The sequence below is a fragment of the Ctenopharyngodon idella genome, chromosome 18, assembly GCF_019924925.1.
Source record: "Ctenopharyngodon idella isolate HZGC_01 chromosome 18, HZGC01, whole genome shotgun sequence".
In the NCBI taxonomy this organism is placed as follows: Eukaryota; Metazoa; Chordata; class Actinopteri; order Cypriniformes; family Xenocyprididae; genus Ctenopharyngodon; species Ctenopharyngodon idella.
The window spans coordinates 29,327,953-29,349,943 of NC_067237.1; the positions used below are offsets into that span (position 1 = coordinate 29,327,953).

Consider the following 21,991-nt stretch of genomic DNA (forward strand, 5'->3'; position numbering starts at 1 on the left):
AAATTTGTACACATTTGTTTCCCCACCCAGCATAAATCCCATTTGCTCTAAAACATCTAAGTGCACCATTTTACTAAGCATGTTCTTGCTATAAATAACTACAATATATTTACAAGTTTATGTAATGCTAACATAACCTAATTGTTCAGATTCAATTTGGGTCAGCTTTGAAGTTGAAATTCACATTTTTAGGAGTCACATCTTCTTCTCTTTCAGGTTGAATAGAGCTCTTATGTCCAGCATGGCCTGTCTGATATTCTGGCCAAAGCGGAACGAGTCCTGAGAACAGGGAGGAAAAGATAGTATAAAAGATAAGGAGCAGATTCAATTTCATATTCAGAAGTGTGAAATAGTGATAGTATATCATCATATGTACCATTCAGAATAATGCTTTTTAAAGAATTTAAATTTAAATTTATTTTATCCAGCATATTCTTCAGAAATTCACTTTAGAAAGACATGAGGTTGAATAAATGATGATTTTTTTTTCTTTCTTTTTTTGGATGAACTTTCAAATAAACTGGATCACTGTGATGTTTTTTTTATAAGCTTGTTTGGTCCAAAACTGAAATTTGGATTATTACAAAGGTTGTTCACACCAAAAACTATGGAATTTTTTTCCTAAATTAAAATGATAAATCAAATTCTCAAAATGGCAGCTCAAATGATGAAACAAATGTTCAATGCATTTTAATTTTCTCATTCGATGAAGTATAAAATATAACAAAAAATAAAATGAAATTATCAATACTCCAGTATAACCCTGTAATAATCATTTTTTCATTCTGATAAACAATGCAATGATTAACAGCCAAACAAAATCCTTCTTATTTTGACGCACGCGTTTCAATTACGTTCACAAAACGTAACAGTAGCGCGCGCTCACATAAAACATATCGTCCGTTGGTGTGGACGCTAATATAGTTATTGATATAGTTATGATTCTTGGTGTGAACGAGACCATAACAAGGGTCTATATTTGAATAGTGTGTGGCCTTTATGTATCATCTGTTCTCAAAGTATTTGTAAAACGAGTTATGAAAAATGCCAGAGCTTTAAATTCTCTTACCGTCTCAGGGCTGGAGAACTTGCTGGAAATGTGGAATGTAATGAGATTCTCACCGACAATGATGTAAGAAACACCATAACCGTCATCAGCAACCTGCATATAAAGAATTGTAAATCAAAACTGATCAAATATTTGGGTATATTCATTAACTAAACTTGTTGCAATGACACGTTGTGTACTGTAGGGGGAGACACTCACAGGCCCAAAGCCGCCTCCTGCTCCCACATACTTGGGAAACTTCTGAATGTCGATGAGATTGAGCTGCTGTTGAGGGGTTTGACTGGTGGAGAGACGCCAAGGCTCAGACAAAACCTATTAAAAGAAGGTGTCCTTGAGACTTCAGCTAAATTAAACAGGTATGTCATATGTATAATCATGAAACAGGCTTGCACTCACCTGTTTGAGGAAGGGTGAGTCTATGCCCATTACTTTGGACACAACATAGAGGCAGAAGAGATGCCGGTCGATCCCGGCTCCTGTCATAGCCAGGCGGTACATGTTCTGATGTTTTTCAGCAGCTTTTTTGAAGAGCTCTAACCTCTGCTCATTCTGGTAAACATGAAAAGGTCAGACAAGTTAATAACAAAATCACTTTCAAGAAGATTAAAACAAATGCAGATTTTTTCCAAATCAAAGCTTATTTAAAGGTGTACCAAGTCCTGTTTTATGTTCCACCGGATGTTTCAACATGGTCATGAACAATACTAACAAAGTGTGGATGCAGCATTACACAAAAACAAAAGTTTTCAGCTATCAAAATGTTTATTTTAACTTTTAAATTGGCACTGTTACTCTAGGCAACTTTCTAGATATGACCCCTGGGTTGGGTCTGTAAATATATTGCTCTCACCGCTATGCTCTCGTCGTCCATTGCTTTCACAAACGCAGTCGACTCGCAGGTGCATGAGCGCACGGTTTCCGTCCGGCCCTCACGGAACATGCGTGTCATGGAGGATTCATAAGTCAGACAGAATTCACCCTTGTCCTACACCAACAGAAGCAAAAAATTAACTTCATTAAATGATTTGTTCACAATATACAGACACATTTTTGCTGAGGTACATATTATGTATGTATGTGTGGCTTGTACCCTGTATTGAGCTAGTTGCAGTGCCAGCTGGATAAAAGCATCCGGACTTGTTCTGCATTTCTTTATCAGACCCTTCCCAAATTCATTAAATAAGCAGCCGTGGAAATCCACATCATCAGCAATTCCTTTTGCAATCGTGTACGAACCTTCAATAATCTCCTGGCACTGAGAGAGACATAAGGAACTTTAATCAGTTAACAATGTAGAAATGATCTTACAGCTATCAGGGTGTATAATTTTAAATCATCTTGCATAAAATTAAAATTAGTTCAATCTGTCCAACTTTAAAATGAAAAACCATGTCAAGACCTAAAATGTAAAGGTAATTCATACCGCTTTTGGGATGTCCCACTGTAGTCTGGTAGGGGGGACCAGGCTTTTGTTGATGTCTCCTTTGCAATGTCCCTCTGCAGTATATCCCAGGTGGAAACAGTCTGTGGCCAAAATATACTAAACAGAAAGTTGTAATGGATGTTATATCTTACAGGCGATTAGTGTCATTTAAAATAAATATATTTAGAAGTTGTTGTTTTTTTTGTACCTCCCACATATGTCCAATGATAGGGGAGTCAGCCCATGAATGCTCAGTGTTGACGCCCATTTGACCATTCTTGTAGACAATCAAAGTGAAGGATTTATCAAACCACCTGACATGTGCGAGAAGATTGTTCAGTTAATGTACATTTCTATATGTTTATGTGGTTTAAATGTGTGCAGATGTGCTGGTCATGGTCCCCACTAAGAACTACCTGGTAATGAAACATAAAAGTGTTGCTACAAATGTTGTTATTGTTAACTAAAACAAAAACAATTAAAAATTGTTTTTCGTCAATTGAAATAAAATAAAATATAAAATTAGATGAGAAACTTAATTTAAATTAGAAATGTCACCTTGAGAACTAACTGAAATAAGTTGAAGTTGAAGTACTAAAATGACTAAAAGTAAAACTGAAAAAATAATAATAATAAAATATAAAAATAAAAATGCCAAAAGCACATTACAAATTTACTAAAACTTAAGCTAAAAATATATTAAATGATACTGAAATAATACTGATTCCTACCTGTCATAGCACTTTCCATGCAGTAGAGATTTGGCGTAGAGATCCAGGGACCGTATGTTCTCTGGATCATATCCATGCGCCTCATCGTCCAGGGTCAGGAAAAACGCAGCTGTCTCAATGGCCTCCAGAGACGCCCGGTTGACACCCTCCCTGAAGTACTTTAAACGTGCCCTGGCCCAAGGAACCCTGCATGTGTGTTAAAGGGTGAGTTCATCCAAAAATGAAATTTCTGTCATTAATTACTCACCCTCATGTCGTTCCACACCCGTAAGACCTTCATTCATCTTCGGAACACATATTTTTGATGAAATCCGAGTTTTTTTTTTATTTATCTCCCAAAGAAAGCATCGAATTTAACCACATTCAAGGTCCAGAGAAGTAGTAAAGACATTGTTAAAATAGTCCATGTGACTACAGTGGTTCCTTTATGTTATGAAGCGACGAGAATACTTTTTGTGTGCAAAAACAAAACAAAAATAACGACTTTATTTTATTTTTCCTTATTTTTGCACAAAAAGTATTGTCGTCGCTTGATAACATTATGGTTGAACCACTGTAGTCACATGGACTATTTTAACAATGTCTTTACTACTTCTCTGGACCTTGAATGACGGTAATTACATTGCTTTCTACAATGGGGGATAAAAAAATATGAATTGGATTTCCTCAAAAATATCTTAGTTTGTGTTCTGAAGATGAATGAAGGTCTTGCGGGTTTGGAACAACATGAGGGTGAGTAATTAATGACAGAAATTTCATTTTTGGGTGAACTAACTTTTTAAAGAAGAAGATTTCTATCTTTTTTGCCTCTGTTTTTTATATATTTAATTAATTTACAAAAATATTCATGTTCCTACATTGTTATTATATACTACTACTACTACTACTATTATTTAAATATTTTATCAATATAAAATTGTTTTCTTTGAACTGTCTGAAGACCCTAGTTTGAAAACCCCTGGTTTAGTACACAGTCTCAAGACTATATTACAAGGTCTTCTTCACCTGTTTCCAGCAGTCAGTGAAGGGAGCTTGAGCTCTCCAGGTTGAGGTTCAGATTTGTCATCCAGGATACGTTGAAACTGCAACTCAAGCTCTGAGGGCCAAAGGTGGCGACCACCGTAGTACAACCACACCTTAAAGAAACGGCCTCGATGGTACACCACCAAGTGCTTCCTGTCCTTCAGATGCTGCACAAAATCTGAGCATAAACAAAGGCATGTGAGAAACCATCATCTCATGGTTTGAAATACGCATCCATGAATCTTTAGGCCTATCATCTATAGTCAAATAGTATGTAAAACATGAATGAAAAATGTCCTTACCAGTCTCAATGCCAGGGATACGAGTGGTGTTGAACATCCTCTCATACTGAAAAGAGCACATCGGGACAATTCCAAGAGCTCTCAGCTGAGAAGAAAGAACAGCGAGCATGATGGGAAACTTTCTTTTATTTATTTTTGCATGTGTTTCAATGTAGTGGATGGAAAAACTATTTGTATGTGTTGTATGTGTCTGTACCGGGGTAAGTTCTCCTCGCTCTAGTTTTCGGCGATACTGCAGCATGGCATGAACTACATTTCCTGCTCGTGCAGCCTGTCTCTGTGTTGGGATCACATAGAGGAAGTCCTAACAGACGGAGAGTGAGAGTTATGGATATAGAGAGTTTTATTAAACAAAGCTATAAAAAACAAAACTCAACCACAAACAAACAACTTTATGACCTTCAACTTCCAAAGTTAGTCAGCAGGTGGCGCCATTGTTTTCATTTCAGTTGATATGAATTTCAACAGTGTTTGAAAAATTATTTCGATGGTCTACTTTATATATTCTACTAATTAGAGTATTAGTAGACTGTCTACCTAATATCTGCTAACACTTTATTTTGATGCTTCCCTAATAGACATTCTAAGTAACATTGCAAGCACATCAACCTATTCTACTAACCTGAACCCTACCACCTAAACCTAACAGTCTACTACAGTCTACTAATAATCTAATGAGTTAGTTGACATGTTATTTGCAAAGTTACTTACAGTTAGTAGAACGTCTAAAGTGGACCATGCATCGAAATATAGTGTAACCTGCAATTTATGTTTGAGTACCTGTTGGAGATGCTATTTATTTTGTCACCTTTAAAAAGAAAGATCACAATTGGACTTTTTGTGGGTCTTTTATGCTGGTGTACTCCTTAAAATTAACTTTTAACAAACTTATAATGATTCAAAATTAACAGTTTTTCTCTCCTGAGAAAACAAATCAAAATAATACCGATTTTTTTCCAATTAAATGTCAATCAAACCTGTGTCTGAGTGGTAATAGCAAGTAACAATTCATGCTTCACGGCCTTGATGTAAATGGTTATTAATTAAAAATAAAGAGATGAGCCTTTTGATATGTACCACCCCAACTTCCTGTTTCATTAGAAGTAGGCCACGTCAAGGGTGATTTCAATTCATACTCACCATCGTGTAAAAGTTGCTGTTGACCATGATAGGGTCGCGTCCTCTCAGGTAGATATACTCCTCCCACCAGTCACTCACCTGTTAATACACACAATGCCATATCTGTTAGTTAGCCAGTATTTATAAGAGGGGTTTCCACTGATTTATAGTCCACTCATGTAGAAGATCTCTAGCTTTGTTAACTTACATAATTCGTGGCCCACCAGGATTTGAGTTTGAGGTGTTTTTGGAATTTGGGGGCAGGGTCCTTTTTGAAGTCATTAGCAACAATTTCCATCTGTTTATATTGCTCATCATCTAGAAGAGGTCGAACTGATTCTAGATACTAAAACAATGAAGAGAACATATCATATAGCCAAAGCAGAGTGTAATGTTTAATCATACACAGAATATGGAAAAGTGAATCTCAAGGAAATCATGTAATATTCCAATCCAACCTTTAGATTACCAGCATTAACTCTTGATAACATTATATTTATTAGACTCATGACATCTGATGATATTTTACCCTGCTGATTGTGTCATCAATGCTCGGTACTGGCAGATGGGGCAGAGATGCCTGAAAGCTGTAGAGCAATGGCCGCCGACCAGACAACAGCTTTACGAGACTCTAAAACAGACCGAATAATTCATAAATCTAACTGCTTTCTAAACTGCATTATTCTTCAATTTTATTTCATGGGAGACGCACCAGCCAGACTTTAGTAGAGAAGCTCATTTTGCCATGTGACTCAAAGATCCAGCCGTGATAGGACAGGAGAGCTTTCAGGATGTACCGCAGAAGGAAGATGAAAGATAACCACAGGCCTGTGGCAAACAGGATGGCACTCAACACCATCTGAGTCTGAACGGTCATAAATTCACTGCAAGGGAAAATATTAAAAATATTTCAAATAATTGTGTCCGATGTATCTCAGGCACTGGAATATTGTTAAAATTATAAATATGAATGAACATTTTAAAAATATATTATTAAACAATGATAATAAAAATAATATAATTTTAAACACATACACAAACACACATAAATTGTATCCAGGGCTTGACATTAACACCCGCCAAATGCGGGTAGATTTCAGCTGTGGTGGGTAAGACAGCCACTCCTACTAGCCACTTTCAGTCTACAGCCTAATCAAAGGTAGACAAGCTCGTCGTATCATAAAATTACAATTCAATCATAATTCTTTATCGATTAACTTGCTGTTAGTGAAGGCGGGATAGGCGGAATCGCGCTGAATGACACACAACAGAAGCGCTCTCGCGCGCGCTATCAGTTCTCCTTTCGCCTGAATAGTCAAATACACTCAAACACAGATGTCAAAATGCCCATCGTGTGGAGTAGGCTATCGCGTGAATACAGCCGGTTATGGTCTAAGTGGACGTAAACAGTTCGGTAAAAACTGGATATGTGTCAGTATATTACGTCCATGCATTCAGCAGCCCAATTAAATACCTGTCTGTCATTAATGTTAATCAAAAACGAAAGATGTTAAATAAATGTATACATGTTTAATAAACCTACTGTTCTGAAAAACGATTTTTTTTAAAATATATTTACTATTTGTAATTTGCTTCTTTGTTCTTTTTATATAGCCTAACAAAAATAACATATAAAATTTCTCATATTATGCTTATATTGCCCATCCCTTGCCCACCTGTACATACCATCTGATATACAATGTAGTCTTGATTTGCAAAATTGACTGGCAAAATTGTGGCCAGTGAAAATGCTGAGTGGCTAGTAACTTTGGAAAACCACTAGCCACAGTGGCTGGTGAGCAAAAAAGAGCGCGTCTTTCATGTCTGTTTTTAAGCTGCTTTAGTCATGCATGATGCTGGCTTCGATTTTATGCATCTGTGTTTATATATAACCATCATAGTCATACCTGAAGATTCCATTATTTTGTGTTAGTAAGTTACCTCACTGGTAGAGATGTCTTGATCCTGTCAATCATGCCCATGGAGGGGTCGATTCTGGCATACATGGTGCTCATTATCGCAATAACTACAATTAGCCAGCTGGAGGGACTGGCGGGGTACACACCTGTGAGAACACTGTTCTACTCAAGACAAAATAAAATAAAAATATAACCTTCATTAGATTGATAAATAGATAGATTGATTGATTGATTGATTGATTGACTGATTGATTGGTTCACCTTGAAGCGGATGGCACGTTTCTTCCATGATGTTACTCCAGATATGTAGATGTGTTTGAGAACCTCACGGCTCAACTGTAGGTCGATGCCATCCGGTGTGACCGTGAACTGAAATGCCACCGCCTGATGAGCCTCTGCCATTATACAGGCTCAGAATGCCTGAGGAATGAGAAAGGCCATATTAAAATATATTTTGCAAACACTTAGTTTATGCCATGTTTATATGCCGTTTTAGCTCGGTTGGTTTAGTCTAGTGGAAAGATCTGGGCTACTAAGTGAAAGGTTACGCTAAGGGTGACTATTGGATTATCACCACTGTGACACGACCTCAAGTTGAATGTTCCTGTGATCAGTGTATTGTAAGTCACTGTGGAAACAAACATTATATAACTTAATAATAATTAAAAAGAACTTCTTAAAGTCCTTAAATTGTAATAAAATACAAGGAATTTATGTCCTTATTGAAAGCTTGAGGTTGAAACATGACAGGGGAAATTTATGAACTGGAGAATTATTAAAATCCATCACCACTGTGCCATTTCACCTCAGGTTGCTCCAGGGAGAATGTGCCTTTAATATGTTTCCTGTAAGATTCTGCTAAAAAGGGTTTATTAGAAGAATCTATATAGGAACCTAAAGGACATGTATCACTCTGAAGTCACAGAGTTCAGTTATGCTGTGACACTGTCAAGCTTATGTTTCTTTTTCCATGTCATATGACTGCAGCCAGAAGAAGTGGGACAAAGTTGAACAGTCAGAAATAACCTAATAGGACATCTGGGAGGGCTTTGCTCTTATGTGATGAAGTTTCAGTGACACTGGCCAAAACACACGTGACATCTGACGCATGAATGAGGAGATTCTGTTTTATAGAATATGCATTTTATATCATAAAATAGATGTTTTTATATTAAATTTGACAGAACCTTTCAACCAATAGTTTGCTATTTCTGTGAACTGTAAATTTTGTCTAACACATAATAGGATAATATAAACAATATGTAAATTTCAAACACCAGAATGTTATAACAATAAAAAGCATGTTTAAAAGTTGTACCTTAGTTAACCTTTAACAGTGCCTAAATATTTACTACATGGAAAATATTTATGTTATAACCAAAATAATAATTCATACTTGGAGGCAAAAATGTAATAAAAGCTGTAAAATTTTACAGAGACAATTAGACAATTTGACAATTAGACAATTTGAGGCATTATCAAACAGAATGTTTCAGAGTGTCTCTAAAGTTTTAATAAGAAATATAACGGATTTACATTACCTGCAATGCAACGTGACAGTAAAACAGCAATGAAACTCAGTGGATAAAAAGATCCAATTTTCTCTCAGTAGAGCTGGAATGTCCTCAGTGGAAGTCAATTGTTCTTTACTCTTGTGCTCTTCAGTCGACTCCTCATGCACTCTGGAAGTCTGTTGCTCAGTGACTAGTTATCTCCTCTTCTACTCAAACTTTCTCCTCTCCCTCCCTCCCTCTCTGTTTTCCTTTATTTTGCGAGTTGCCTTTTTTCTATGAGTGTTTGCTTTCTTCTTCTATGTTCTAAACTACCTGTTACATAGTGGCCCTCATAATGCACGCTCTCTTTCGTTCTGTGTATGTGTAACTGGATACTCTTAGGGCAGAGTCAAACTGGTGGCTGTACTGTAAGTACACACTGTTTGATCAAACACAGGCCCAAATCTTGTGCAGCTGGAAATATCCCACAGCTACATGCCAGAGCACTCTGACGACAGAGACTGAGAGACCTTATGTACATGTAGGGATGTGTCTTTGTAAAATATCCATGAAATGAGGTTTGCGAATGTGTTATGTAATAGGTCAGACATCTTAAACACACGCTTTTTTAATACTGAATAACAAGGAACTTGAAGAACGTTAGCATTGTACATTTGTAAAGTACTTTTTTATTTTATTTTTTTTATAAAATGTGAGTGGCGCTTACCTGTCCAAAACCTGCTGTCATGATGTAAGTGTGTTTTTATGTGGTTGCTTACTGACTCAAAAAAGTCCACCCCAAAGTCTCTATGCTACTGTGGTCTCTGTTATGGCTTGGTTCCTCCAATGTAAATCAATGCATAATCATAATTTTGATTATCTAGAAAAGTAATAGCATGCCTCTCCTCAAGATTTGGGAATCATTCATGTCCACAGCATAAACAGTTCAGGAAGAGTTACATACAATTTTTTTTTTTTTTTTTAATTTCTGAACATTTTTAATCCAAAATATGTACAAAAATTAATAGTCATGTCTTAGCAAGCAGCACTAATTGTGTACTGTGCAAACTGTAATTATCACAAAGAAAGATTATGCCACAATAACAAGTTTTCTCAACATGCTTTACTTCAGACAAGTTGATACATTTTGTGAATCTGAGATATATTGTTGCTATATTTTGTTGCAGTTTTAACAGCAAGAAAACAGAAGATCAGAAGTAGAGGTGGAAAATGCTCTCATAGCAGGTAGAGACAGGAAGTGAAGGAAGAGGACAGAGAGACAGGGAATGCAGGTTCAGTTTAACTACAGAATTGTCCTTCATCCCTGACATGTAGACTTCGTTATGCAGAATGGTGCCCTGGCCGATTAAACTGGTCTTCTCCATTGCTCTGACACAGCCCCACTTCTGAGAGTCCACGCAGAAAGATGTCACCATGGTTTTAGAATTGTTCCCACCAATTACAACCAACTGACTTTTGATAGCACCCAGGAAGTGCAAGATAGGGAGCTCTGCATTTGAGCGGGTTAGAGTGGGGAGCAGTTCACACCAGCAATCTGAGAGGAAGAGAGAGAATCATGGGAAAGAGGACAGATTAAGATTGGCATGAAATGGAAATTCACTATCTACTTTCTAAATGCATCTCATTGATCTTGTGAATGATTTACCCAAGCATATGTTGTTTTGACCAAGGAACTCCGTGGCAACAGCTCATGGATGAACCCTGAATGTTGTCCAAACCTACAACCTTTCCGTTTCTATCTCAGATCTTTAATCTCTAGGCTACACCTCACTAAGTTGTACCTTGTCTAGAATCATAGCGCAGCACCAGTTTCTCTCCGGTTCTCTGGATGTTCCCCAGTACATAGAGGCAGTGTCCCAGGCTGGTTGTGAGTGGGGAATCATGGGAAAGGGACAAGCTGAACTGGAAGTCCGTCAGAGGGAGGGAGGAAACAAATGCCCAGGTGTCTGTCCATGGATCATACCTCTCCACAGCAGTGTAGATACCGGTGCTGGAGTCAGGAGTCACAAGGGAATCGAGATACCAGCCGCCCACAGCAAAGATTCTCCCTTCACACACTGCTGCACTGAAGTGACGCCTGTGCTGAGAGGGATCATGGATAGTCACATTTGAAATTTGACCTTTGTATAATTTCTGATACTTATCAGCAAATGTAGGTTATGGGAATGAGATCTTAAAGGACAGTTCCAGACAGACATATGTACATGCTAGGTTATACTGTCTTTAGGTCATAAACGTGGTAAAATGGTTTGTTGCTGGTCAAAGGTGGTCTGCTGGACCTAACCAGCTTCACCAAGATTCACTCGCAGCTCAGTTAGGTCCCCAACAGCTTGTAATTCAGCTTACCTTGGACCATCTTGAAACCTTAAGAGTAGATGAGTATACTATCATTGGTAAAGATATTGATGTTTATCCTGTGGTACTCAATAGTCATGTGTTCTAATGTTCATACCTTAATCAGAGGAGCTGTCGATACCCATTGATTGGTAAAAGGGTTGTACCGGAAAGAAGCCATCTTGAATTCGTAACCCTTCTTTACACGGTGTCTATAACCCCCTATGATATAGAGGTAATTATAGAGAACCGCTGTGGTGAAGCACCACTTATCTGCACAAAAAGGCAAATCTGTGGGAGAACTCCATTTCCCATCATCCCCTTCTCCCTCCAGTCTGAAGAGGCTTCGAGCAGCCTCTGTTTCCAGGTCATTCCTTGAGGTCAAGTTCTCTTTTCTCAAGCAGCATAAGTGTGGACTTCCTTTTGACCTTAATTCGAGAAGCTCCTTTTTATGTTGTGGCTCCAAGCCCTTGCTCAGGTGTGGACGCTCCAGTAGATACTTGCTCAGGTAGGTTAGCACAGTCTCTCTGAGCTCCTCACTGCAGAGTTCCTCAGCCAGCTGTAGATAGCCCAAGCAGGTGCACTCCGTCAGGGCCTGAGAGAGGGCAATCAGTAGGCGATCTGTGAACCCGGAAGCCAACAGGTAGGTGCTCACCCGTAGGTGTTCCCCAAGGAGATCTTCAGGAACACAAAACCGCTGTAGGAAGCAGAATTCTAGAAGGCTGTGAAAGACTGAAGAGGGAACATGTTCAAGGTGCACCAGCCCTTCAGATGTCTCTCTCATGGAGGAGTGGGACAGAGCCTTGAAATACTCGCTGCAGTCTGCAAGCTTCTCCAGATCCACCTGGAAGTGCCAATAAGCATGACGTCATGTGTTTGTAGGCCAAGATTGTTACAGTCTGTGGTTTATGTTTGCTTATGTAGATACTCACATGGAAAGTATGCGTGCTGGTTTGCACCATAACCATTGGTCCATTGCTCTGGTGCCGATAGGTTCTGTAGTCTTGATTTGTTCTCCAAACGTCTGACTGTAGGTTATCAGACTTCTCTTCAACAACACCAGAATCTGCTTGTCCAAACTGAACCCAGTTTAAACTACTTTTAAAGCACAAACACCTCTGTATCTCTTTTAAATGTCTTTTAAGCCATGTGTAAAAATACATTAAAGCCACAACTATAATCTGCCATAGATTAGCCATGTTCCCATTTAGGTAGAATACTCTGGTAGTTGTAGGATTTACAGGTTTTGTATACCTCTTCAACTGCAATTTGACTTTTGCATTTGGAATTATTCTAGTCAATGATTAGTCTAAAAAGTCTGACTCACAATCCCAGCCAAGGACATGTCATTCCATGGTGGATGGAGGATAAATCCAGCCTGTTTTTTGATAGATCATGCATGGTTGTTTTCAAGGCTCAATATGGCGCCTGTGTGCCAGAGCAATCGCAGTAGAGCTATTTTAAGGAATCGCTGAACAGGAAACAAAATCTGGTGGGCCACTCTGTTCAGTCTACTGAATTACACATCACTTGAACCATTTTGGGAACTGATGATGCTTGATTACAATATCATTTATATACATTCATGTTTATATTCTATTTCTTAATTTTTGAACTGGTACATTACTCAAATTTGTATTGAGAAATATTTAGAAATGTTTTGAATAGTGCATTATCTTACTTACAATATATTATGTAAATATGACATATGGCAGACATTAACAAATCCAAAACGTCTCAATTTATAGGTCACCAGTACTTGAAATTGTGTTCTTAACCCTTATGTTAACAGTTCAGATCTTTTAAGATACCGCTACCAGTTTTGAATACGACATTACACCATTGAATCACACCAATGTCTGTATGATTTTTTTTTTTAATGAACAAAATTAATGGATACCTGAAGTGCAAAGGAACAAACAGAAACAGAGAGACAAGACTACAGTATAACTTGGATTAGCCTTAGCAATTATAGAAATTGACATGGGTTCTAACAGTGCTATTGCTTCTTAACTCAATATAACGAATCAAAGATTCAATATCAACAATGATATGAGCATGTGAATGTGGCCTAGCCCAATACCCTCATGGTCCCCTCAATATTTCTTTTGCCCCTAAACTTGCTACTACATATGGGAAAGAAAATCATCATTATGAAAATGAAACATATACATTCGTTTATGGACAAGGACAAATGCAAGAGCATCAGTTTGTCCATTCAAACACTCCCAAAGTGATTCTTAAGATGATGATCCCTCCAATTCACAGTATAATGATACTATCCCGCATTTATATTGTTCTTCTGCTGCCACTTTTCAACTGAAGACTCAAGCAAACAGAGATAACTTTACCATTTGGTTGACCTAAACAAAGTATACTTGCTTTGGACAAGTAAAAAATATAAATAATCATAAAACAATTAAAACAGACAAACACATCAGCAGTTACAAGAACTTTGTGTTTAGAAATGGGACAAAGGCATTTGTCAGTTTAGTACTTACACACTTGTTTTGATTTTTGTTTTTTTAAGTGCAATTCCTTAATGTGCAGTTCAAACTGTATTCAAACCTATATACTGTACAAATGCATACAAGATGGGTATATAGTTATTGCTACATATAAATATGGCAAAGCAGAGATTTAACAATAAAAAAGATAATTAAAAGTAAAACACAAAAGCATAGCTCAAAACAATTATTTCCAATTATTATTATTATTTTTTTTTTTAGCTGAAATTGTTATATGAAATATAGCCATTCAAAATTATGACAAAGAAACAGTTTATGTGCCATTCTAAAATTAATTATTATGGACTTCTGAGTTTTTAAAAAAAGATGTGCAATGTATTTCACAGTATGTAAATATAAGGATGCAACATGATTTCGTAAATCTTTTAAATTTTGGGGGAGGAAAAATAAACAAGCTACTACACTGTTTTTTAAGATGACAGGACAAACAAATAGTATATGAAACTAGGACACAAAAATGCAGACATCATTTGGACCCAGTGGATTATATTGTACTGATGATGGATGGATTGATTCTTAATAGAATTAATAGATAATGTTGACCACATATGTTAGATAAAATGTAAACATTAAATATTAAAAAAAAAAACACAGCTACATTATATGCCTTGTATAATGAAGCGGCACCAACATTAAATGAATTAAATCTAGGTTTCAATCAAACCATTTTTTTTTTTTTTCAAGTTGCAGATCATTTGTCACTTCTAATTTTTGCAAGGGACAAAAACAACTATAAAGCCCTACAAAATGAATGTAAGGCATGATATCTTTGGACTTTTTCATGATTTAATAATAATAATAATGTTCCCCAGGATGAACCGTTCTTTAACAGTTTTTTTGTACTGTGCCCTTTCTTGAATGGTTTAAAAAACAATAGGTGATGCAAAATGATATCCTGAAGCATGCTCTGTGAGTGGAATTTAGGAAAAGAGCTTCTTCTGTTTGAAGTATGTGTCAAACCTGTGCTGTGCATAGTCCTTAGGGAAAAACACAGAAAAAAAAGATAGAGACAAAAATGAGGTGACATGGCCCGTTGTTTCACATGGCTTCAGATCAGTGACGAACAGAGGGGATTTGTTCTGTACACACAGCTATGTTTACTGTATACATGACTATGATGCTGTTTGATTGACCTCTCAGAATAGGATTCCTCATCCATTTATGGTACAAGAACTATAATCTTTAAATGAATGTATAAGTGAATATTTTTTAGGTGCTGTACTGGTCACCACTGATATGCAATTCATGTGATTAATTAGAGTATCAAGTAATTCCATTACAATTTAAATACATTGACAGTCCTAAAAAAAATCATACAATGATTAGAAAAATGTTTATAAGGTTTATAATCTGTGTTGTGATACAATTTAAATATTTTACCATGTATCCAAACTCGATTTTGGAGATCTTGGCTTGAATAATGGACCACAAACCCCAGAGGAAATGAGACGCAAGGGCAAACCTGTTTGTGTCAGTGATTTTGAGAGATTGGAAGACGAACAGATAGAAAGGTTACTAGGTGGAGGTGAAAATTCATCAAACGGTACACAGTGATCTTCTTCCCAGGTTATGTCAATAGAAGTTTGATAGTAAATACGTTTCATACCGGTTTGCCTCAGTGATCATGTCCTCTTCTATCCTGGCTTGGTCTGCAGGTCCAATTCCCCCTCTTTCAGACAGATAGTGTCTGATAAAATGTAACTGAAAAAAACAAAACAAAAACAAAGAATATCTATTTTGTTAAATTTATTACAGACATTTAAAGGGTTAAGTTCACCCAAAAATGAAAATTATGTCATTAATTACTCACATTCATGTCGTTCCACACCCATAAGACCTTCGTTCATCTTCAGAACACAAATTAAGATATTTTTGATGAAATCTGAGGTTTTATTTATTTTTTTATCCCCCATAGAAAGCAATGTAATTACCACATTCAAAGTCCAGAAAAGTAGTAAAGACCGTTAAAAGTCAACATGACTATGTATTGTCGTAGCTTCATAACGCTGTTGTAGCTTCATTGTATTGTCATAGTATTCTCGTTGCTTCATAACATTAAGGACCATTGAACCATGAACCACTGTAGTCATGTTGACTATTTTAACAATGTCTTTACTACTTTTCTGGACCTTGAATGTGGCAATTACGTTGCTTTCTATGGGGGATAAAAAACCCCCACTAGGATTCCATCAAAAAATATCTTAATTTGTGTTCCAAAGATGAACAAAGGTCTTACTGGTTTGGAACGACATGAGGGTGAGTAATTAATGACAGAAATGTCATTTTTGGGTGAACTAACACTTTAAAAAGAATTGACATTGCCCCCTGCCCCATGACACAATTTCTAATAACTAATTCCACATGACTTTGCATCAGGATTAAAATCTTGGGCAATTAAATATTATGCTGTTAAATATTAACACTCTGTGAGTCAGGCTGCTGACCTCTGCATGTAAAAGTTATTGTGATAACCTTTGACACACTTTTTATGTCATGTCAGTTCCAAAACTTTCCACTAGATGACAGTCACAAAATCATATCCACATTATGTCCAACACAAATGATTTCTTAAGTTACAACTAATTGACAAAACTGGACAAATATCAAGCAACAAACTAATGTCAATTGTATAATTTGTGATGATGCCATACTGTATATGCAAAAAAAGTGGGAGAAAAACAAACAAACAAAAAACTATAAATCTGGCATATAATTTATTCACACTTTTATGTCCCCATAAATTATTCCTTTATAGGATAACATTAAATTCACAACTTGTAAAGGTTTTTTTTTTTTTTTCCACAATTAAGTGAATATAATAATTAACATGAAAGATTTTCCATGTTTCTTCATCATCTTTTTTTTTTATCTAATCATACAAAGCATGATTTTTTTTTGGAAATACTGCTGTAACTATTAATCATTTTATAACGTTCTCAATTTTACTTTTAACAATTTTATTATTCGTAAAGCTGCTTTGGAATGATTGTATGCAACATCTAAATAAAATGAAATAGTAATTTGATTTTCCAGTTGACAGCTTATCAGTCTACAAGATGACCTTTACTCCTCTAATGTTTTGTAATATTAAGACAAATAATGATAGGCTGTGATGTGTGGGTGGGCAGGTTGTGACTCACCTGCTGTTGTCGGTCAGGGTAATTCTCCACCTTTGCCTTGTAGAAGGGCCACTGGTCATATGTGTAGTCATATATCCATTCACAGAAATGATTCCCAAAATCAAAGCCTCTGCACTCAGAGCAGACCAAAATCAGAGTTCTTTAGAGCTGCTTTATCATAAGCTATAAAATAGTAAGCACATGTATGCTATATATGGTAGATTTACCTGTAGTTATAGCTGCTGTATTCAAAATCAATAAGCATTAATTTGTCAGATGAATTCTCTCGCCCATCCAACATGAGGATATTTCCTGAACAACAAAGTATGATTTTACAGGTGAAAGGTCAGATATGTTACATAATGGTACAACATAACAATGACTGATAGACCCGTATCAGATTGCCAGATTAGACAGGACACCAGTATGCGTGTATGAATGCCAAAGTGTGATCTTTTACCTTCTTGTACATCATTATGGCAGAACACAACGGGAGAGGGAGTAGCTGCCAGCAGTGACCTGACAGAGAGAGAGACGGCACATGATTAAGTGCTTCTTTTCGCATTGCTCTTATAAACCTGCTTTTAAAATGATTGTTTGATTGTTTAAAAGCCCATTGAACAAAAAGTGCAGCAATGGGCAGAAACACACACACACAGAGAGAGAGAGAGCAGTAGGTAAGCATTTCATTCAGAGAAATATTACACAACCTTGTGTGTGTATGTGTGTGTGTGTGTGTGTGTGTGATTGACAAAGCAAGCTGAGTATGCAAAGAATGCAGCTTCCTGTAAGTGTGCCTAATCAGTGATGCCTGGAACTGGGCTAAGGGTGTTAGCATACAACAATGCTGTTCAAATGTTTGGGGTCAGTCTTTTTTTTTTTGAAAGAAATTAATACTTTTGTTAAGCAGGGATGCATTTAACTGATTAAAAGTGACAGTAAAGATATTTATAATTATACAAAAGATTTCCATTTCAAATAAATGCTGTTCTTTTGAACTCTCTATTCACTAAAAATATATAAAGGTTTCCACAAAAATATTAAGCAGCATGGCTGTTTTCAGCATTGATAATAAGAAGAAATTCAAACTTTTGGAATGGTAAACACTTTCATGCTTTCAAAGACCTTGGCTGTTTTCTGTTATCTGGAAGTTTAATATCACGAAATGCTTTTCATTCAACCTCTGCTATTTTTTTTTATTTACATGTGATCTTTCTCACCTCAGACTCTCTAGTTCTGCAGGAAGATCATACTTCATCAGCTTGTTAAATTTCTTAATGTGAGCTTCACGCACAAATTTTATTGTTTTAACTTGCTCCATGTACCTGTTCAGAAGGACAAAAACAAAGTCATTTAACACTGATGCCAATTTAAACATACAGTACACAGCAAACATAATAAATCACCATCTGCTTAATTTAAATATAATTTGTAAAACATACATTTTTTTTTTTTTTTCCATTTGTACCTTTCCTTTAGTGTGTAATACAGCTGTTTGTGCATGTAAACAATCTGCAAAGTTGCAAAGTCCATGGCAAAGGAAGTTAATCTCTCCAACAGAAAACACCTGCCTTGAACGCCTCATCTGTAGTCCTGCCATTATTTCCATAACGTGGCAACGTCACCATGTAACACATTTGCATATGCTCGCCTACTTTGGATTGCCCTCAAACAAAGGTAGTTATAAGGCCAGGAAGAAATTAACACTATGTCAAGGAAACTCTCTTTATAATATCAGATCTGAATTACCACTGTGAAACGTCCTGCATAAGTCCTGCTTGTGAAGGTGATTCGGGTCGATCAGCTTCTTCTTCTCGACTGTCATTATCGGACTCGAGCTCGAACATGTACGGCAAACCTACGTCATAGTTAGCGTAGTTACAGTAGTATTTACAACGCCTCACAAAGCCTCGGGACTCAATGGTTATGGTAAGGGGTGTTACATTTCCGACTCGTGCTCTAAGTGGTAGACCAATCACAACAGACTGTGGGTGGCTGACCAATCAGAGCAGACTATGCTTTGTGGAAGGCAGGTTTTAAAGAAACCAAAACTTAAACAGAGCCCTTTAAGACCAATTTCTTCCACTCGCTCAATTCCATTTTCTGGGACACTTTCTGTTATTCTTTAGGTAGACAAAGTAATTAAAGTGTGTAATTTCAGTGTCAAAATGTAAACAAAATATGGTATTTAAAACAGCTTTCCCCAATCAGCCAAACAGATAGACCATTGGTTCAGCCAGTGTTGCTACTGTATGTCCTAATATTAGCCAATGTTTTGATACTTCCACAATTTTCATATATGAATATTCAACTGCATATTAATCTGGGCATGAATTTAAAAAAAATACACATCACCTTTAAAGCTTAATTTGTGGTATAAGTTCAAGATAGTGTGTGTGTTGCTATAACCGTAGGGCTGTAGTTAACTCAAAGACTGTGAGACTTTTACTTGTCAATGGTTCCAAACAGCCATTTGGGTTCCTTGTTGAATGGCATCACCATGCCGTGGAATCGTGCCATCTTACTGGCTATTTCAGCCGAGATCTCTGGGATCCCCAACTGCTCTGTACACAATCGATTACTCTGTGGAAGAGAAGCAGATCTGACTTAACACTCTTAGAATGCAGAAATATGTGGAATGTAAAATGTTTGATCTATGATTAAGGTTTGAAAATCTCTCTGTAGCATAACTGCATTATTCAAGTGTTGCTGTGTTTAAAGATTCATTTTAAAACATGCATATAGGATCTGGGATTTGGGTCTAAGACTCACAGGCAAGTACTGCTCTAGACGCCCTTCTGGGAAAATGCCATAGAGACGTGGGCCCAACTCTCTCTCTGCTAAAATGGCAAACATCACACTTTCCAAAACAAGAGAATCCACTCCCTTGAGAGACAGATGCATATGAACAAACGATTAGATATCCATTAGTTATATAACATCGGTGAATCGACAACATTGGGCAATAAACATCTTGCCCAAGATATAGATTCCTATCAGCTTGCTTTCGCAACAGCATTTTTGGTCAACTTAAAGGATTAGTTAACTTCAGAATTAAAATTTCCTAATAATTTACTTACCCCAATGTCATCCAAGATGTTTATGTCTTTCTTTCTTCAGTCGAAAAGAAATTATGGTTTTTGAGAAAAACATTCCAGGATTTTTCTCCATGTATTATGTAATGCGCATTACGTGGCGCATCGCAGAGCTTGTGCAAGACAAGCACTTGTGGTTAAAAAGTATATAATTTTTATTTGTTTTTGTTTTTTTTAAGAAAATGACATCGTTTCACTAGATAAGACCCTTATTCCTCGGCTGGGATCGTGTAGAGCCCTTTGAAGCTGCATTGAAACTGCAATTTGGACCTTCAAACTGTTGGTAGCCATTTAAGTCCATTATATAGAGAAAAATCCTGGAACATTTTCCTCAAAAACCTTAATTTCTTTTCGACGTAAGTAAAAGAAAGACGTCTTGGATGACATGGGGGTGAGTAAATTATCAGGAAATTTTAATTCTGAAGTGACCTAATCCTTTAATGTGATCAGGGCAGCTCACCTGCAGAATGGCCCCGTAGATCCGAAGCAGAACCCTTCGAGGTTCGACCCCGGCAGGCTGAACATCATCTGGTAAACTGCACATGTAGAGCAGGTTACTGAGTCCTCCACTGCAGGCATAAACAAAAGCAGTATTGTACTTTTTTCTTATTCAAGTTTACATAAGGTCGATATTTAAAAGGAATAAAAAAAATTGTGGGTGACTGCTTTGCTGATTTCATGGATTAAAAGGTATATAATACATATAGATACTCTAAATATAGGCATAAGTAAAAATGAAATGCTTTTGCTTAGGACATATGATTATTTAGAAGCTTACATATTTATATGAACTTTTATAAACCGTTTATTACCTTACTATTTTGATCTGAAAGTCAGGTTCTGATATAGACTTCCATGACCCGGACAGAAAGTCTCGGCACCAGCTGAACGCCTTCCTTCTAGTATCCTGGTCCACTTCCACGTTACGCCCGTCCAGGTGGGACTCCGCTTCAGAGTCATCATCTCCGTTAGCGCCGCGGGGACTGGCAGCTCTCGGATGTCTCTCTTCGGCCACCATCAGGGAGTCTCCGCCAGCAGGTCCGTCCGAATCCGCGTCATCCTTAACGCATCTGCCTACATTTCCAGCACCATCACTCATGCACATCACTTTTTGGCCCGAATTCATGATCTTACGTGCTAGAAATCCAATGCTCCTTAAAGAGAGTGAGAGAACCGATCCGCTGTAACTAAGGACACCAAACCGCACCAGAAGCCGCATTCACTGAGCGTGAATGAACGCACATGCACCACAATCACCAGCGCACAGTGAAACATCTAATCCCTCGCGATATCAGAACGGCGTTAACGGCGAGAGAAACGGCCGTTGGATTAAAAATATCTGAAAAACCACTAGCTATTTTTCCACATTACCTTTCTTTAGATGTTACATTAACTACACAGACGTATTAACAAATTGTAAAGGCTGCTAATTAAACATTTTCGAACTACAACTTCCACTACTTCCTTGTGAAGTACCCGCTAGCTTTGTCATTGCAGATTGACTTTAGAAGAGTGACATTTTTTTAACCAATCAGATTTGGATACCGCGGCAAGCGTCCCATTTCTAGTACCGCCCCTTTAAACTCAGACGCTGAATGGTCGGTTCTAACCTATGGTTCTAACACAACTACAATGAGTAGTGGGAAGTGTAGTTAAAGCGATAGTTCACCCAAAAATGAAAGTTCTGTCATCATTTACTCACCCTCAGGTTGTTCCAAATGATGAGTAACGATGAGTAAATGATGACAAAACTTTCATTTTGGGGTGAACTATCGCTTTAAGTTAACACAAAGTACAATTAGTATGCTGAAAAGT

The 21,991-nt window shown here is 37.1% G+C and overlaps 3 protein-coding genes across 8 annotated transcripts; all 3 read right to left on the minus strand.

The window, feature by feature from the left end:
- Nucleotides 1-64: 64 nt before the first annotated feature.
- Nucleotides 65-9,427, minus strand: cpt1b (carnitine palmitoyltransferase 1B (muscle)). Its single transcript, XM_051870481.1, has 19 exons — nucleotides 9,128-9,427; nucleotides 7,848-8,006; nucleotides 7,609-7,748; nucleotides 6,380-6,551; nucleotides 6,197-6,298; nucleotides 5,876-6,013; nucleotides 5,689-5,766; nucleotides 4,745-4,852; nucleotides 4,549-4,633; nucleotides 4,229-4,424; nucleotides 3,224-3,409; nucleotides 2,701-2,806; nucleotides 2,493-2,609; nucleotides 2,160-2,324; nucleotides 1,920-2,054; nucleotides 1,466-1,618; nucleotides 1,268-1,381; nucleotides 1,070-1,162; nucleotides 65-279 (listed from the first exon to the last, which is right to left on the minus strand). Exons 2-19 carry the CDS (start codon nucleotides 7,986-7,988, stop codon nucleotides 196-198), a joined length of 2,313 nt encoding a protein of 770 aa, XP_051726441.1. The 5' UTR covers nucleotides 7,989-8,006; nucleotides 9,128-9,427; the 3' UTR covers nucleotides 65-195.
- Nucleotides 9,428-10,184: 757 nt separating this feature from the next.
- Nucleotides 10,185-13,062, minus strand: LOC127499789 (kelch-like protein diablo). Of its 6 annotated transcripts, none has more exons than XM_051870388.1 (5): nucleotides 12,367-13,062; nucleotides 11,553-12,278; nucleotides 11,447-11,464; nucleotides 11,064-11,182; nucleotides 10,185-10,634 (listed from the first exon to the last, which is right to left on the minus strand). In XM_051870388.1, exons 1-5 carry the CDS (start codon nucleotides 12,631-12,633, stop codon nucleotides 10,622-10,624), a joined length of 1,143 nt encoding a protein of 380 aa, XP_051726348.1. In that variant the 5' UTR covers nucleotides 12,634-13,062; the 3' UTR covers nucleotides 10,185-10,621. The 6 variants fall into 6 exon arrangements, 4 of the variants coding, with proteins under 4 accessions (XP_051726348.1, XP_051726346.1, XP_051726349.1 ...); XM_051870386.1 differs by having other exon boundaries at nucleotides 10,882-11,182; XR_007926197.1 differs by lacking the exon at nucleotides 11,447-11,464 and having other exon boundaries at nucleotides 11,064-11,177.
- A 230-nt stretch (nucleotides 13,063-13,292) lies between these two features.
- On the minus strand, nucleotides 13,293-21,700 carry chkb (choline kinase beta). Its single transcript, XM_051870390.1, has 11 exons — nucleotides 20,989-21,700; nucleotides 20,637-20,745; nucleotides 19,854-19,967; nucleotides 19,531-19,664; nucleotides 18,302-18,406; nucleotides 17,542-17,600; nucleotides 17,309-17,393; nucleotides 17,103-17,211; nucleotides 15,569-15,663; nucleotides 15,343-15,424; nucleotides 13,293-14,939 (listed from the first exon to the last, which is right to left on the minus strand). Exons 1-11 carry the CDS (start codon nucleotides 21,393-21,395, stop codon nucleotides 14,883-14,885), a joined length of 1,356 nt encoding a protein of 451 aa, XP_051726350.1. The 5' UTR covers nucleotides 21,396-21,700; the 3' UTR covers nucleotides 13,293-14,882.
- Between the last annotated feature and the right edge of the window lie 291 nt (nucleotides 21,701-21,991).